General features: G+C 35.7%; 1 protein-coding gene across 3 annotated transcripts in view; it reads left to right on the forward strand.

Annotated features, from left to right (window-relative positions):
• The window catches only part of TRPC3 (transient receptor potential cation channel subfamily C member 3), a 73,132-nt gene that overhangs the window by 38,982 nt on the left and 18,900 nt on the right, over positions 1-15,250 (forward strand). Inside the window, exons 7-11 of one of the 3 annotated variants that reach the window (XM_040474650.1) lie at positions 2,068-2,332; positions 5,076-5,271; positions 6,582-6,791; positions 8,119-8,166; positions 9,984-10,067. In XM_040474650.1, the coding sequence (XP_040330584.1) occupies positions 2,068-2,332; positions 5,076-5,271; positions 6,582-6,791; positions 8,119-8,166; positions 9,984-10,067 (803 nt within the window). The remainder of the gene's footprint in view (positions 1-2,067; positions 2,333-5,075; positions 5,272-6,581; positions 6,792-8,118; positions 8,167-9,983; positions 10,068-15,250) is intronic. The other 2 variants (XM_040474652.1, XM_040474654.1) reach the window with 2 other exon arrangements.

Below are 15,250 nucleotides of genomic sequence, written 5' to 3' on the forward strand. Positions count from 1 at the left end.
TCAGTTTTCAAACCTATAAAATGAAGGTGTTGCGAAGTGAGAGAAAATTATCTTCAAGCCTAACAACATAAGTACTCTTACATATTCTTAGGATATGAAACTGTCTTCATTAGGGGAAAAAATAGATTGATAAACTGCTCGAGGTGGAAGATGAGTACCTGAGTGCATGGTTTGGAGGAGATAAAATAACAAAAGGCCCTAAACTGCTGTACAGGTGGAGTGAAGAAAATTTGGCAGAGGCGGGAAGTAGGAGCTAAAGTGGCATGAGAATGTAAGTTCTGGGGAACAGGCAGAAATACTGGGGGGGACACCCTGCCCGTCAACACAATATGGAAGGGAATTCATGCCTAACTTCTGTGTATCACGAAGAGCAGGGAGGTCCCAGCTGATATTCAGGGTGCAAGGATACTGATGCCTTCCTTGCCCAGCACAAACCGATGGTAAGCAATGTTAGCCTTCCCTCCATTGAGGCCAGGCTGGAAAGGTGTGATTAGCAAATTTCCATGTAGTTGCACAATCTTAAATCTGAAAAGAACCTTAGAAATGTATTGCCTAGGGGCACCTGGGTCGCTCAGTCAGTTGAACATCTGACTTCAGCTCAGGTCATGATCTCACAGTTTGTGAGTTCAAGCTCCACATTAGGCTTGCCACAATCAGCCTATCAGCACAGAGCCTGCTTCAGATCCTCTGTTGCCCTCTATCTGCCCCTCTCCTGCTTGTGCTCTCCCCAAAAATAAGTAAATATTAAAAAAAAATGTATTGCCTAATGCTTATTTTAATGATAAGGAAACTCAGGCACAGAGTTTGAGTTCTGATTGTAAGAATCACTTTTTATAAGTGTAATTAAGGCTTATATTGTGATAAGTACTAGTGGCATGTTAACATAACTGAAGAAGGCTGGGCGCCTGCTCCAAAATGTAAGATGGATGTTTCACACATTGTGAAATTTAAACACATTGTCTTGTTGTCAACAAGCAAAGATTTTTTAATTCCAAGGAGACCAGATAAAATGAGCAAATGATTACCATTTATAATCAAAGAATTAGCTTAAATTGTATCTTGTGTAATATATATCTTGACTATTTCAATAACCTCTTTATTTAGGTTGATTCATGTGTATCTAATGACTATAATCTGGAGGGAAATCAGTGAATTCAGGATTCGCTCCTTACTATGTGTATGATTTTGATCAAAGATTTAGCCTAAGTCTTGGTTTCTGGATCTCTAAAAAAACGATAATGATAACATCAAATCCGTAGAGTCACTGGAAAGCACAGTGTCTAGTACACATTAAACATTCAATAAACATTAATTTTTGTTGTTGGAAATATCTACAATGTATCCATTCTTCTGGGAGTAACTCTGCACAAAATTAGCGACATATTATTTCATTGAACTTCCAGGGAAATGAGTATCCAACAGTCTGCTGTGAACCTACTAAACGACCTTGAAAGTGGTGGGGTCTTCATTTAGAATCTATATCCAAAATTTTTGCACCTCAATAGCATCTTACATTTTACAGGAATAAGTAATATTGCTCAGATATCACACTGACAGCACCACTGTGATTCAGTGATATTCTCACTTGTTGTAATACAACATTTTATTTGCATGAACTGTTAGATGAACTAATTTCTCCATGAAATATGGAAAATAAGTTTTGTGCCAACTGAGCCTATAGGGTGACAAAATAGCTGGTCCATATATGAGAAGACAGATTAGTCAAGTCCGTTGTTTTGTCATTCTGGACACAGTCTGTGTCTAATGAAGGGTTTTAACCTCTTTCTTTATCTTTTGCACTTGACTCTGTTTCTACTCAATGTGGAGCAGGTTTAGTATCTTCATAATCATGTTTATTAGATTAAAAGACTCCATGTGGGTGTATAATTCATATGCTTCTGGTTTAAACATAAAAATAATGCCCAGACAGTTAATTAAATCTAGAGTAGTTTCAACGGAGATAAAAACCACCTTTCTACAAAATAGATCCTATTTAAGGTATTTATTTTGTAGATTGCAATGAAACAAAGTCCCATTTCTGATCTCTCTCTCTCTCTGTTTTTCTAGCCAGAGATAAATGGCTCCCTTCTGACCCTCAGATCATATCTGAAGGCCTCTACGCCATTGCTGTTGTGCTCAGTTTCTCTCGGATCGCATATATCCTCCCTGCAAATGAGAGCTTTGGCCCCTTACAGATCTCTCTTGGAAGGACTGTGAAGGATATATTCAAGTTCATGGTCCTCTTTATTATGGTGTTTCTTGCCTTTATGATTGGCATGTTCATACTTTATTCTTACTACCTTGGGGCTAAAGTAAATGCTGCTTTTACCACGTAAGTAAAACATCTTCGAAAAAAGGTTTGATGAGGAAAATTTCTAACAAATCCAGATGAATCAAACACACCACAAATTCAATAATCATAATAAAGATGTTTTTAAGAGCAAAACTATCCATTGAAAAGCAATGCTTATGCATGATTACATTTCCCTAAAGGCTCATTTCTTTGAGTTTAGTAAGGGACCACAGAACAGAATCAAAATTTGGAAAAATCCTAGATGAAGCTGACTATTTTAAGAGAATTGGACAGCAGATTTTTAATACTGGACATCTATTACATTATGTATGACATTAAATTTAGTTTCAGTAATTTGTAGTCATTACTATTCAAAAAAGAAAGCACTGGCCTTTATTTTAATGTATCATTAATCAGTACAAAGGAGTTGAGTAAGAAGAAATTACAGCTAAATGTTGTATAACTCACTATAACACTAGTACCACTTCCTTCCTGTGGTCACACTTGTTTCTACATCGGAGACTCACCTTGCCTGTGAAGTCTTCCTTGATTAAACTTCCTTAGTCATTGTCCCTTTAAGTTCCCTCAGCAGAGAGACATCCAGTTGTGAGATCCCCTAACCCTGCATGTGGGTCCTCCCTTTGTACTGTAGTCCTTCAAGGTAGGGAGATCATTAGCCCGCCCTGTCTCCCTTTGTATCCTGTAATGCCACAGCTAGAAAGAATCTAGACCTTCAATAAGTTCCCTGTAGACTAAAATAGAACATCAAGCCCTTCCAGACATCTAAATTTTTTGGAAATGATTTTTTCACATAGTTAATACAGAGCAAGTCTTGGGGGTAGAAGAGAACGGAAACTCACTTTATTGTAACGAAAAAAAAATTCTGCTTGAACCCAGTAGGGGAGGGATGGAGATATCCTACACATAGTGCCACCCCTGTGAGCCTTTAAGAACTCATTTCTACAACACATTGTCTTCACTGTTTTGTGTGAACACATGGCAACTTGATATAGTGGAAGGATTCTAGGCTAGCAATCAGGCAGACCTGGATATGGATGCATTATCTCTGCTATTTTCTAGCTGCGGCCTTTGGTTAAGTTACTCAGCACTCCTCTACGTTAGTTCCCTTGTTTTTAAAATAAACACAATAAGGTTTGAACCGGGTTATTGTGAGGATTATGTAAGGTCATTTATTTGAAGCCTCTTGCCCAAGGTAAGAGCTCAGGCACTGCCAGTGTCCTCTCCTGTTTTACTGTCTGCCTCCTCCCACACATACGTATTCACAGGAATCGATATTCTTGAAGTTAGAGGAGAGAAGGTTTGCAAAAAGAGCAAGAGGAAGGAGTCAGAATTTGGGGACACTGTTAAAGTAGTGGTGGGAACAAAGAGGTTATCGTTTTTCTCAGTCTCCTGCTACCATCTATGCTATAAAATCACACAATGAACTGTTTTGTAATAGATACCAACTATATAGAAATAGGAATCTTTCTATTCAGCCTCATAAGGGTGTGGCACAATTTCTAGGACATGATAGGTGTTCCATCAATATTTGTTGAATGATGGCATGAGTAAATAAACTAGTGCTAAAACCTATAAATCTATGGAATTGTTGTTTAGAATCTGTTACAACAAATCAAAACCAGCACTGTTTCCATAAATCTTTTTTTGGAAAAAGGACTTACTTTTGAACCTTCCTTTGTAATGGAATTCTACATGTGTAATTGTTTAAGGATTATTTTTGTGGTTCATGTATCAGTAAATGCAACTTGGTTATATGCCAAAAGCAGCCAAATTCGGTTGGCAAAATTCATTTAAAGGATAAAAGTAGGTGATGAGTCAGGTGAGGGCCCAAGTGTTACTTGCTGTTATGGAAGAATCAGGGAGTAGATTATATAAATGAAAAGAACAGGAATCTTGCAATCTGTTCCCTCCTATTCATTTCCAGTTAAATGTAACTTTTAGGTAATATATTCTTGTGGCAAAAAAATTCGTAGAGTGGTATCTACAGTGAAAATCGTGTCCCCTTCTTTACCCTTGGGCCCCAATCTCTCATATCTCCTTAGTTCACAGAGGCAATGGTTTCTTTTGGATACTTTCAGAGATATTTTATATATAAACAAGAATATAAGTATTTGTAAACTCCTCCTTTTTAGTCAAATTGTAGACTATTTCATACTTGCTGTATCTTATTTTTCAGTACTTCTTAGATACCATTTTATATAAACACATGAAGATAGATGTGTCTCATTTTCCCAGTGTCTACATAGGAATCCATTATATAGATGGAATTATTTACCAACTCCCCTACTGATAGATATTTAGGTTGTTTTCATTCTTCCCTACTACTACAGTGCAGGGAATATGTTTGTACATATTTTTTTTGAAGTGAGTATATCATCTTAATCCTGACCTTGTTCTACTACAGAAAACCTGATTTAAAGGTCTAAATGACCTATAAAATCAAACCCCAAATTTCCATCCTTTAGGAGAAAGGAATGGGTATTGTGGCATGACTTTACCTTTCCCCTGCTGAGTTCAGGGAATTTTCACTTGAAGATAATTTACAGAAAAGGTAGGCATTGACAACATCTAATCATAAACCCCTGAAGGAACAATTTCTGTTAAATACTATAATAAAATAATTATACTCAGAGTTTGTTGTGATGATATTTAATGATGGCATTTTACATCTTTATAGTATTCAAACCCTAACTTGTTTTTCTTTTGATTTTAATACTGAAAACTGTTAATTTATTTACTGTGTACCTTATTCTTTCAACAGTGTAGAAGAAAGTTTCAAGACACTGTTTTGGTCAATATTTGGGTTGTCTGAAGTCACTTCTGTTGTGCTCAAATACGATCACAAATTCATAGAGAATATTGGCTACGTTCTGTATGGAATATACAATGTAACTATGGTGGTCGTTTTACTCAACATGTTAATTGCTATGATTAATAGCTCATATCAAGAAATTGAGGTAAACCTGCTTTCTATCCATGGTATCTATTCTTGCCATCTCACTCTAATAATATCCTCCATCTGTTTTTGTGCCCTTTGGTGGATGTCCAGTTCATGTCAATAAAGAGGCTTATACCTAAGCAGAAGGAGCCTGGACATTTCCCTGTGTTTCCCTCCTGGATAGATAGTCTCACAGGCTCTAGTGTCTTCTAGGAGCACAGCAGGGGTCCCCATGAATTTCCATCATGCTGCCTCCTCTTAGAGTATATTTCAGAAGTTTTGAAATTAATGGCTAGAAGAAGTACTGATTATAGGGAAATTATTCTTTCCTAGGTTAGCTGGCCAACCATCTGAAAGATCCTAGTAGAGGAATTACTAGATGTCTGGTAAACATCAGTGATGTCCTGTATCCAGCCAGAGTTTTTAGTATTCTAGAAGTCATTTTACTTCATGTTTTGGATTGCTCTTGCTTTGGTGCCTTCCTTCATCATTGTATGTATGTTTTCCTACGTCCTTCCGGTTCGTATTCAGTATCTCTTTAGTATTTTGCTATTTGTTAAACCTCCGAGTCTCTGTGTGTGTTTTAGAAAACACATAGATTCTCAAAGCAGAAGTTAGATTCCCCAGAAATGAAAACTGTGGCACTCTGAATAACTGCTTGAGTGTGGTAATGGCAGGGTGAAATGAACAAGCCAACTTCTTCCACCTTTGAACTTCCTTCTCTTCATTTTTCTCTCCATCACTCTGGGCTGTTGCTGAGGATAAAAGGAGACACAAGACAAGAATAGTCCACCCAGGGCCTTATGTGACATTTGAGGACAGATGGCAGACATGACATCCAAAGTGCAATTTGTCAGAGTGCTATTCTTTTCCCTTTGCTCTAAAGTATAATATGGTGTATATATAGCCTGCCTTGGATGGGTCTAGATGAGGAGGGAGGGAGGGTGGGTAAAGACTGATGAAGTACCATTGATTATGAGGAATTGGCAGAGGTGGGGAAAAAGGGAGGAGTTAATGTTTTCATCCTTCCTTGACCCTGAATTTTTCTTGCATTTTTGCTTTGTTTTTGGCTGGGGGGTGGGACACTCTGGTTAAATTTCAGGTGTTACAGGCATATGGAAGAGAAAAATTAAAAAGATGAGTATCATGAAAACAATACTAAGAATATTATATAGGCCAATAGAAGTTATATGCAGATAAATGTATATAAGTGACTTATCTATTTCAAAAGCATAATTTAGGTTCATTGTATGATCCTACTGGAATCAATTACTAGAATATTTAGTTTTTAAAATGAGACATTGTTTCTTTTCTATTTTTGTGATACAGGATGACAGTGACGTAGAATGGAAGTTTGCTCGTTCAAAACTTTGGTTATCTTATTTTGATGATGGAAAAACATTACCTCCACCCTTCAGTCTAGTTCCTAGTCCAAAGTCATTTGTTTATTTCGTCATGAGGATCATTAACTTCTCCAAATGCAGAAGGAGCCGGCTACAGAAGGATATAGAAATGGGAATGGGTAACTCCAAGTCCAGGGTACGTATCAAAAACTTACCAAGACATTGCAATGAATGTTTTGTCTTTCTCCTTGTCTTTTGATGTTTGTTCGGTAATTTTTATGTATGAACTTAGAAGATGTTGAAAGTTACTATCCATTCCATAGTCTTTCATAGACTAACACTTAATATCTTCACAATGTTTCAAGAAGTCACTTAGTCTATGTGTTACTTCTGGTCAGAATTTCATGCAAAGTGCCAGATTAAAAACAAACAAAAACACTTTTTTAACTTGTTAAAAGTAAACAGGAAAGTTATTGTTAGAAAACACTTTGTATTTTTGTGTTCCATCCTTCTCAATTGTTATTTTGAAGTTAAAGAATTTTAACTTCACATTTTCCTCTTGGCTGCATATATAGTTTACCACCACCATATTCTTCTTATTTGTAGAAACTCTTTATCGAGTTAAGTAACCTTTTTCTTTAATATCATAAAATCAACACAGGCCTAAGAGCATCCTCAAATATTCCATTTGATATTTCATAAATACCATTTTTATAAATAATCAAGAATGGTTTGTCCCAAAGTTTTCCTGGGTAAGTCATACTTTGATTTTAGTTTGAGTCATACTTTGATTTTAACAAAGATGAGTTTTATGACAATACTTCATTATCATGAATTTAATTTGCAGAGATAGAATTGGTATAGGACACAGGAGGAGATGAGCAGACCTCAGATAATAAGGGAGCAAGACATAACAGGAATAAATGTGTGGAGTTGCTTATACTAGTAACTAATTTTTGCCTAAAGTTGTGAAAATGATCTGTTCTTGTCATACCTTGGGAGCCCACAAGATAGCAATGTTACTCCATAAAGTACAGACCTTTCTGAGCAGAGGTGGATAAGTTTTGTCAGTTGAAGTTGAGAAAAAAAGACTAGATTATTGCAATTTAATTTCTTTCTTTAAAAAAAAATGTGTATTTCCAAGATTTGTAGTACCCTGGCATCTTATTCTTTAGGAAGGTGGCCTTTTAAACCTTTTTAAATTTGACTTGGACATGGGCTCTTAAGGCTATTATGTTCCAAGGCATTGATTTGGCTGTGTCATCCTATGATTTCAAATAGTACCTCATATGTACACAGCGAGAAGAAGTACAATGTAAAGAATAGAACCTCCATGTCAGACCAGGATTTGTATTCTGGTGCTTATGGCTTATTTTCAAGTAACATGGATAAGTCATTTCATCACTCTGAGCCTTAGTTGTCTCATCTGAAAGAGAGAAAACTTGGTAGGATTAATGTAAGGATGATATGAGATGTACAAAGTTCCAGCCTCAACAAATATCAGTGCCCTTCCTCATTCACAGTTTACAAAGTGCTTTGCTGTACATTTGAACCTCATGCAACACTGTGAGGTAGGTATTATTATTATTCCCATTTTATAGATAAGACAACTGAAACCATTAAAGTAGCGTACTTACACAAGGTCAGGGGAGCTAGCTGGCCTGTGTGGAGTAGGTGTGAAATCCAAGTTTTCCAGCATCAGATGCCTTGCTCTTTCTACTGCACATGGCTGCCTTATACCCAGCACCTACTGCTATGGCTTGGTTACTGGCCCATTTCCTCCCCATGGGCTGCTCCTTCAGAGACAGGGTGGCTAGTCTCTTAAATGGGCCAGGCTCTAATTGCCATCCTGGGCAACTCCCACCACTACTGAAATTGACTTTGTTTTGAAGGTGCTTTGTTTCTCCGGGGATTTATTAACTGAAGCTTTATTATTCAAAACCGGAAGCCTCTGGAGAGCATGGGAACTCACAGCTCTTGCACTCACACCTTAAAGTTTTCTTTCTGTAGGCAACTGATTTCACGGACTCCATTCTTAAGAGTATCATAATGAAGGGGAGAAATACTGTCAGGGGAAGAAGAGCACATTCAGATGTCTGTCTTGTGGCTACCTATACCTCTGTAAAGGAAATGCAGCTTGCTCAAATGCATGTGAGGGGAGCAGAAGTGCTCTATTTATGGTGTCCTCTTCTGCCTGTATTACACCATTGGCAGGAAGAACAGCTTTTTTCAGAGAGGTGGCTGGAAATAGAAAAAAAGTTGAGCACTGATCTCTCAGAAGCCATGAGCCATGGCTTCCCAATCTCCCCATATCTAGTTAAAAACTGCCATTTTAATTTTATTTTTTAAATTGTGCATGGAGATGTTTAAATCTCTTTAATATTATTTGTATTATAAATATTAATAAATACTCTCTGCATACTGAATTTGGTAAAAATTTGGAGAAATTATATGTCTGTTTTTCTCTTTTTAGAAGAGAGGAAGGAGCCTCAAGAAATCTTACGCGCTAACCTGTAAAACTAACCTCAGTCAACAATCAGATACTGACCTCTAGTGGCAAATAGAAGAATTAATTTTATTAGCTAAGGTTTTCTGTTGGCAAGATTGTGCCACTTCCTCTTAGCATCCCACACATAGGATCCTGAGTAATGATCATGGAAGTCAGGTGGTGGGGTGAATACATATGTTCGCATAGGTGGTCCTGCCTTTGAATCATACTGTATTGGTAGCAGCTTGCCCAAAAGTAAGAGGCAGGCCCTGCTCACATACATAAAAAGTAGCTAGTAACAGTGTGCTTCTCTTACTGTCTCTTTCTACCCACTCTAAAGTTAAACTCTAAAGAGAGAGCAAGAAAAAAAATTTCTTTAAGCCCAATTATCTTGAAAGTTATGAATCCCGCTCAGCATAAGGCCAAGATACCTAGAAATACATGTTATTTTGGCTCATATTTCAGGGTTACAAAATACCAAATGATACCATTTGAACTTGTAGTGTGTTCCTGTCCAAGTGTAGGAGAGGAATACGGGCTCAGGAGCAGACAGTTCCTTCTATGCATCCTTACCTTCTAGATGCTGTGAATACATTTTGATTAAGCACACAAGTCCTCAGGGACAATTACATTTAGTATGAGCCAACTTTTAAAAATGTTTTCAGTTAAGCAGTTCTGTTGCAGTGCACATTATAAACATTTTGATAAATGTGAGTTATGTTGTTGCATTCATTTTTACCTTTGAAAATCTATTAAATCACTGATAAAACTCCACTTCCACAAAGTTTTCCTTGGAAATGTTGACTCCAGAAATGTTATCAATGAGAATATAGTAGATTATATTTTTGACTTACAAATGAATGTATTCTAATTTACTAGGTTAATTGTATTTTTTCCTAGTTAAACCTCTTCACTCAGTCTAACTCAAGAGTTTTTGAATCACACAGTTTTAACAGCATTCTCAACCAGCCAACACGTTATCAGGTAAGCATTCAGTAGACATATCTTTTTATCCCTATGTAATTCCTTGTGTGTGTGTGTGTGTGTGTGTGTGTGTGGTGAGTAGAATTATATTCTTCGGATATACTATGAGGATAGAACAGAACAGGGAAAAAATAGTATGTTAGTAGGAGGGGACTTGAGAAATCAGAGTTCCACATCCTTCATTTTTTTGGTTGAGGAAGAGTTCCTTTGTGATATTAAAAGCAAAGTGTTGCCACACCTTCCAAAGAACATCCTCAAATACCTTGAGCTGGAGAAGCAGTGGGAGATATGGTATATTAGGAAGATTATGCTTTCACAGTATGGAAACCTGATACATTTCTCTAGATAATCCATTTTTCCAATGGATTCTTAGGCTATACTGTTCCATTAGTGCTACTTTAAAATATCTTTTGCATTTTGACATTAGATGTGACATTTGAACACTATTTTCCAACTTAGATGAGGTTGTAGCTTTTCTTTTCCATCTGGTTGATCATTTTGACTATCAAATCTGTAGATTTCTGATGAAATCTAGAGATCACAAGATCACAAGAATGAAGATCCAGGAATTTATAATGTATGGTTATGTCACTTAATGGGTACAGTGCTCTTTGTACACTCGTCTTGGAAGCAGCAAATCCTGCAAATTGCTTGGCACACTGATTGTCAAAGTCTTACTTTTTAATGGCTACATTATATTCCATTTATATGGTTATATTTACATTTAATATATCAGTCTTCTATCGATAGAAATAGAGGATATTACCAATATTTAGCTATTATAAGCAACACTGCAGTAAGTAACCTCATATATATGACATTTGAAACATGCACAACCGTATAGAATTGTCTGGTTAAAGTGTATATAGGCATTTTAATATTTTAGCTATTATCAAACTGATTTTGATGGAACTTGTACCAATTTACAGTCTTAACGATAAATGTGTGAAAGAGCCCATTTCCTCCTTCATGCACTAACAGCGTGTTATCAAAGGTTTTTTATCTTTGTCAAATAGATGGGTGAATATGGTATCACAGTGTAGTCTTCCTTGGCATTCTTTGTAATGAATGAACTTGACCATCTTTTTATATTTAGTATTCCACATGTTTACTTTTCTTGATGGTTTTTTTGTTATAAAGAGGAATTCATTTATGAAATATTTGAAGAATTAAGAATTCTTTTAAAATTAGTCCTTTGCCTGTGATACAAGTTGAGAATTTTTTTCTGTTTGTTGTATATATTTTTAATATTTTCACCCAACTTTATGGTTTTTGTATCATCAACTCTACAAACTTTCTATCGCTTTAGATTTTGTGACCTGTTTAGGAAGATCTTCCCCCACGTAAGAATACTTGAGAAATTTTTTACACATATTTTCTTTAGTACTTTTATGGTTTTACTTTTCAGATGAAAATATATGATCCATATAGAATATATTTTGATGCAATGTGTGGGGTGGAGATCCAAATTTATTCGTTTTCCAGATGATTATATAGTTGGATGTGTTGAATAAATATCTTTTTATTGACTTGAAATGTCACCTTTATCACTTACTAAATTTCTTTATCTACTTAGATTTGTTTCTAGGATTTCCATATGTTGTAGAACCACATTGTTTTAATTATTATAGTTTATAACAAAAGTTAAATAAAATATACAGACACAGACACACACTTACATATGTCCTTACTTCAGGACTCTTATTTTACATAATATCCTGGCTATTCTTCTTGTTTCTATTTCTGTTTGAACTTTAGAGTCAGCTTGTGTAGGCAGTAAAATATTCTGTTCTTTTTGTGATTGTATTAAGTAAAATTGAGTTCTGTATAATGTCTGGCTTCCTTTTCAACAACATGATATACCTTTCCAACTGTTCAGATCTTCATTTGTGTATTCAGTATCATTATAAAGTCATCCTCCTGTTGTTTGTATTGATTAGGATATTAAGTTTGGTGCAAACCTCACAAAACCACCAAATACCAACCACTATGTAAAGTATATATATAGAAATTTATTCCTCTCACCTATTCAAGAAGTCAAGAGGTGGTCATCCCAGGACTGGTATGCTACCTACCAATGTTCAGGACCAAGGCTTTTATAGCATATAATTGTGTCATGACTGGCTTTCAGTCTAACATGCTTCATGGTCCAAGAAAGTTATTGGAAATCTGGCTATTATTTATGCATTCCAAAATACATTTAGAAGGTGATAGGAAAGAAATATATGCCTCTTTCCTATAAGGAACTTATTTAAAGTTGCACAGTTTATCTGCAGGGGAGGTTGGGAAATATCTTAATTCCTAGGGGCCATTTGCCAAGCTAAAAAAAAAAAAAAAAAAAAAACGGAAGAGAATTGTCAGTCTCTGCTGAGATGATTATGTTATTTGTCTTGGTGCTTATCTTTATGTCTTTACATATATTTGTCTCTGTTACTCGATTTATAAGTTTCAAGTTTTATCTTTTGATCCTCCAGCTCTAAAATATGAGAGAATCAATGTGTTTATTTTATCTTTTATCACTTTCCCCTTTCTCCTAACATTTATTAGTTAAATCATTACAACTGTGATGCAGGAAAAAAACTTTACCCATTAGGTTTTGTCAATTAAACTGACAAAAGACAGATTAATATGAGGGGGAAAAAAAACACATGTGTATTTATAAAAAGCAAAATGCATACACACAGGAGAACTCCCTGATGAGTAATGCAAGGGAGTAGTTAGAATTGGGAGCTTACATACCATCTTAACAAAGGGTAAATTTGGGTAGAAGCAACAAGACAAAGGAAACAGGTTTGGGCTCTAACGGGTACTAAATTGTGGGAAGGTAAGTATACAAGAAAACCAATGGAAAATTAGGGTTGCTTTATTAAGGTTTTCCTGTGCAGACCCTGTGCCAACTTTCTGTCTCCAGTGATGATGGTTGTTTTAATTCCTTCTGGTTTGGAACAAGGAGAGGGAAGACCTTCACAAAGGGAAATTTATGTCTTGCTTTTAGGCAGATAGGAGAGGGGGAGTGAGCTCTTTCTGTGTTTTCTGCTTCTTAATCGACTTCAGAGTAATCCTTATGCCAAAGTGCTGGTCAGGATTTTAACCTACATTTGTTTTCATTTTAGTCCCACAGAGTTGGCACATGCCACGGATCTTTTTGCCATCACTTTCCTTTGTGGACTAAAGTTTGTCTTTAGTTTCTTCAGAAAGAGTTCATGGGAACTACGTTCTGAGTTATTTTATAGTCTAAACTGTTTTCTATTTTCTATATATTTATATTGACTTGCTATAAAATTCTTAGATATGACTTTATTTTCTTAATGTATTTGTAAACATTGCTCCACTGCTCCTAGAATGAAATGCTGATGTGGAAAAGTTTGAGGCCAGATTGTTTTTCTTATACTATTGACCTGAGATTTTGATTTGAATGCCCACATTTTCTTCCTTCATTTTCTAAGTCCAATAACTTGCTGTTGGTTTTTCTGAAGGTAAATCTGTGTGTATTTTTTCCTGCACAAAGTATGGCTCTTCAATCTATACATTCCAGTCTTTTTTTATTTCTGAATAATATCCTTATATCATATCTTGAAATATTTTGTTCTGTTCCTTTATTTGGGTCTCTTCTATAAAGAATCCAATTAGATGCCTGCTGAGTCTTCTTTGCCTGTCCTCTGTAGCAACTACTTTTACTCTATTCCAGTTGAATTTTTTATCCATTTCTCCTTTGGCTCCTTTTCTCTCATACTGTATTGTTCTTTGTCTTCATATGTGCTATTTCAAATTTACCTTTCATTTCTGTGACAATTCTCTTCTTCCTCTTTTTAAGACTTTCAAGCTTATATATCATTTCCTTTTTTGACTCACAATATTTTCCTCAGCCTTTGGTGCTCTTATTTTAAAGACATGATTGGCTCATTGGGTATTCATTCCTGCTTTGTTAAAGATTAGTTGACCATATAGTTGATGAATCCATTTCTGGGTTTTCTATTCTATTCCATTGGTCTGTGTGTCTGTTTTTGTGCCAGTTCCATACTGTCTAGATGACTACAAGTTTATAATAGAGCTCAAAGTCTGGAATTGTGATGCCACCAGCTTTGCTTTTCTTTCCCAGGATTACCTTAGCTTTTGGGGTTTTTTGTGGTTCCATACAAATTTTAGGATTGTTTGTTCTAGCACTGTGAAGAATGCTGGTGGTGTTTTGATAGGAATTGTATAAAGTGTGTAGATTGCTTTGGGTAGTATAGACATTTTAACATTGTTCTTTCAATCCGTGAGCTTAGAATGTTTTTCTTTTTATCATCTTCAATTTCTTTCCTAAGTATTCTATACTTTTCTGAGTACAGATCTTTTACCTCTTTGGTTAGATTTATTTGTAGGTATCTTATGGGTTTTGGTGCAATTGTGAATGGGACAGATTCATTGATTTCTCTTTCTGCTGCTTCATTTTTGGTGTATAGAAATGCAACAGGTTTCTGTACATTGATTTTATATTCTGTGATGTTACTGATTTCATGTATCAGTTCTAGCAATTTTTTGGTGGAGTCCTACATAGAGTATCATGACATCTGTGAAGAGTGAAAGTTTGCCTTTCTTCCTTGCCAATTTGGATTATTTTTATTGTTTTTTTTTTTCTGATTGCTGAAGCTAGGACTTCCAGTACTATGTTAAATAATAATGGTGAGAGTGGACATCCCTATCTTGTTCCTGACCTTAGAGGAAAAGCTCTCAGTTTTTCCCCATTGAGGATGATATTAGCTATGGGTGTTTGGTAGGTGGCCTTTATGATGTTGAGGTGTGTTCCCTCTATCCCTACTTTATTGGGGTTTTTATTAATGCTTTTTCTTCATCTATTAAGATCATATGGTTCTTATCCTTTCTTTTATTAATGTGGTGTATCATGTTGATTGATTTGCGATTATTGAACCACCCTTGCAGCCCAGGAATAAATCCCACTTGATCATGGTAAATAATTCTTTTAATGTACTCTTGGATTTAATTTGCTAGGATCTTGTTGAGAATTTTTGCATTCATATTCATCAGGGATATTAGCCTGTAGTTCTCCTTTTAGTGGGGTCTTTGTCTGGCTTTAAAATCATGGTAATGCTGACCTCGTAGAATGAGTTTGGAAGTTTTCCTTCCACTTCTACTTTTTGGAACAGTTCGAGAAGAAAATATATTAATTCCTCTTTATTTAT

Source organism: Herpailurus yagouaroundi, unplaced genomic scaffold (genome assembly GCF_014898765.1).
Source record: "Herpailurus yagouaroundi ecotype Mexico unplaced genomic scaffold, PumYag 28, whole genome shotgun sequence".
Lineage (NCBI taxonomy): Eukaryota > Metazoa > Chordata > Mammalia > Carnivora > Felidae > Herpailurus > Herpailurus yagouaroundi.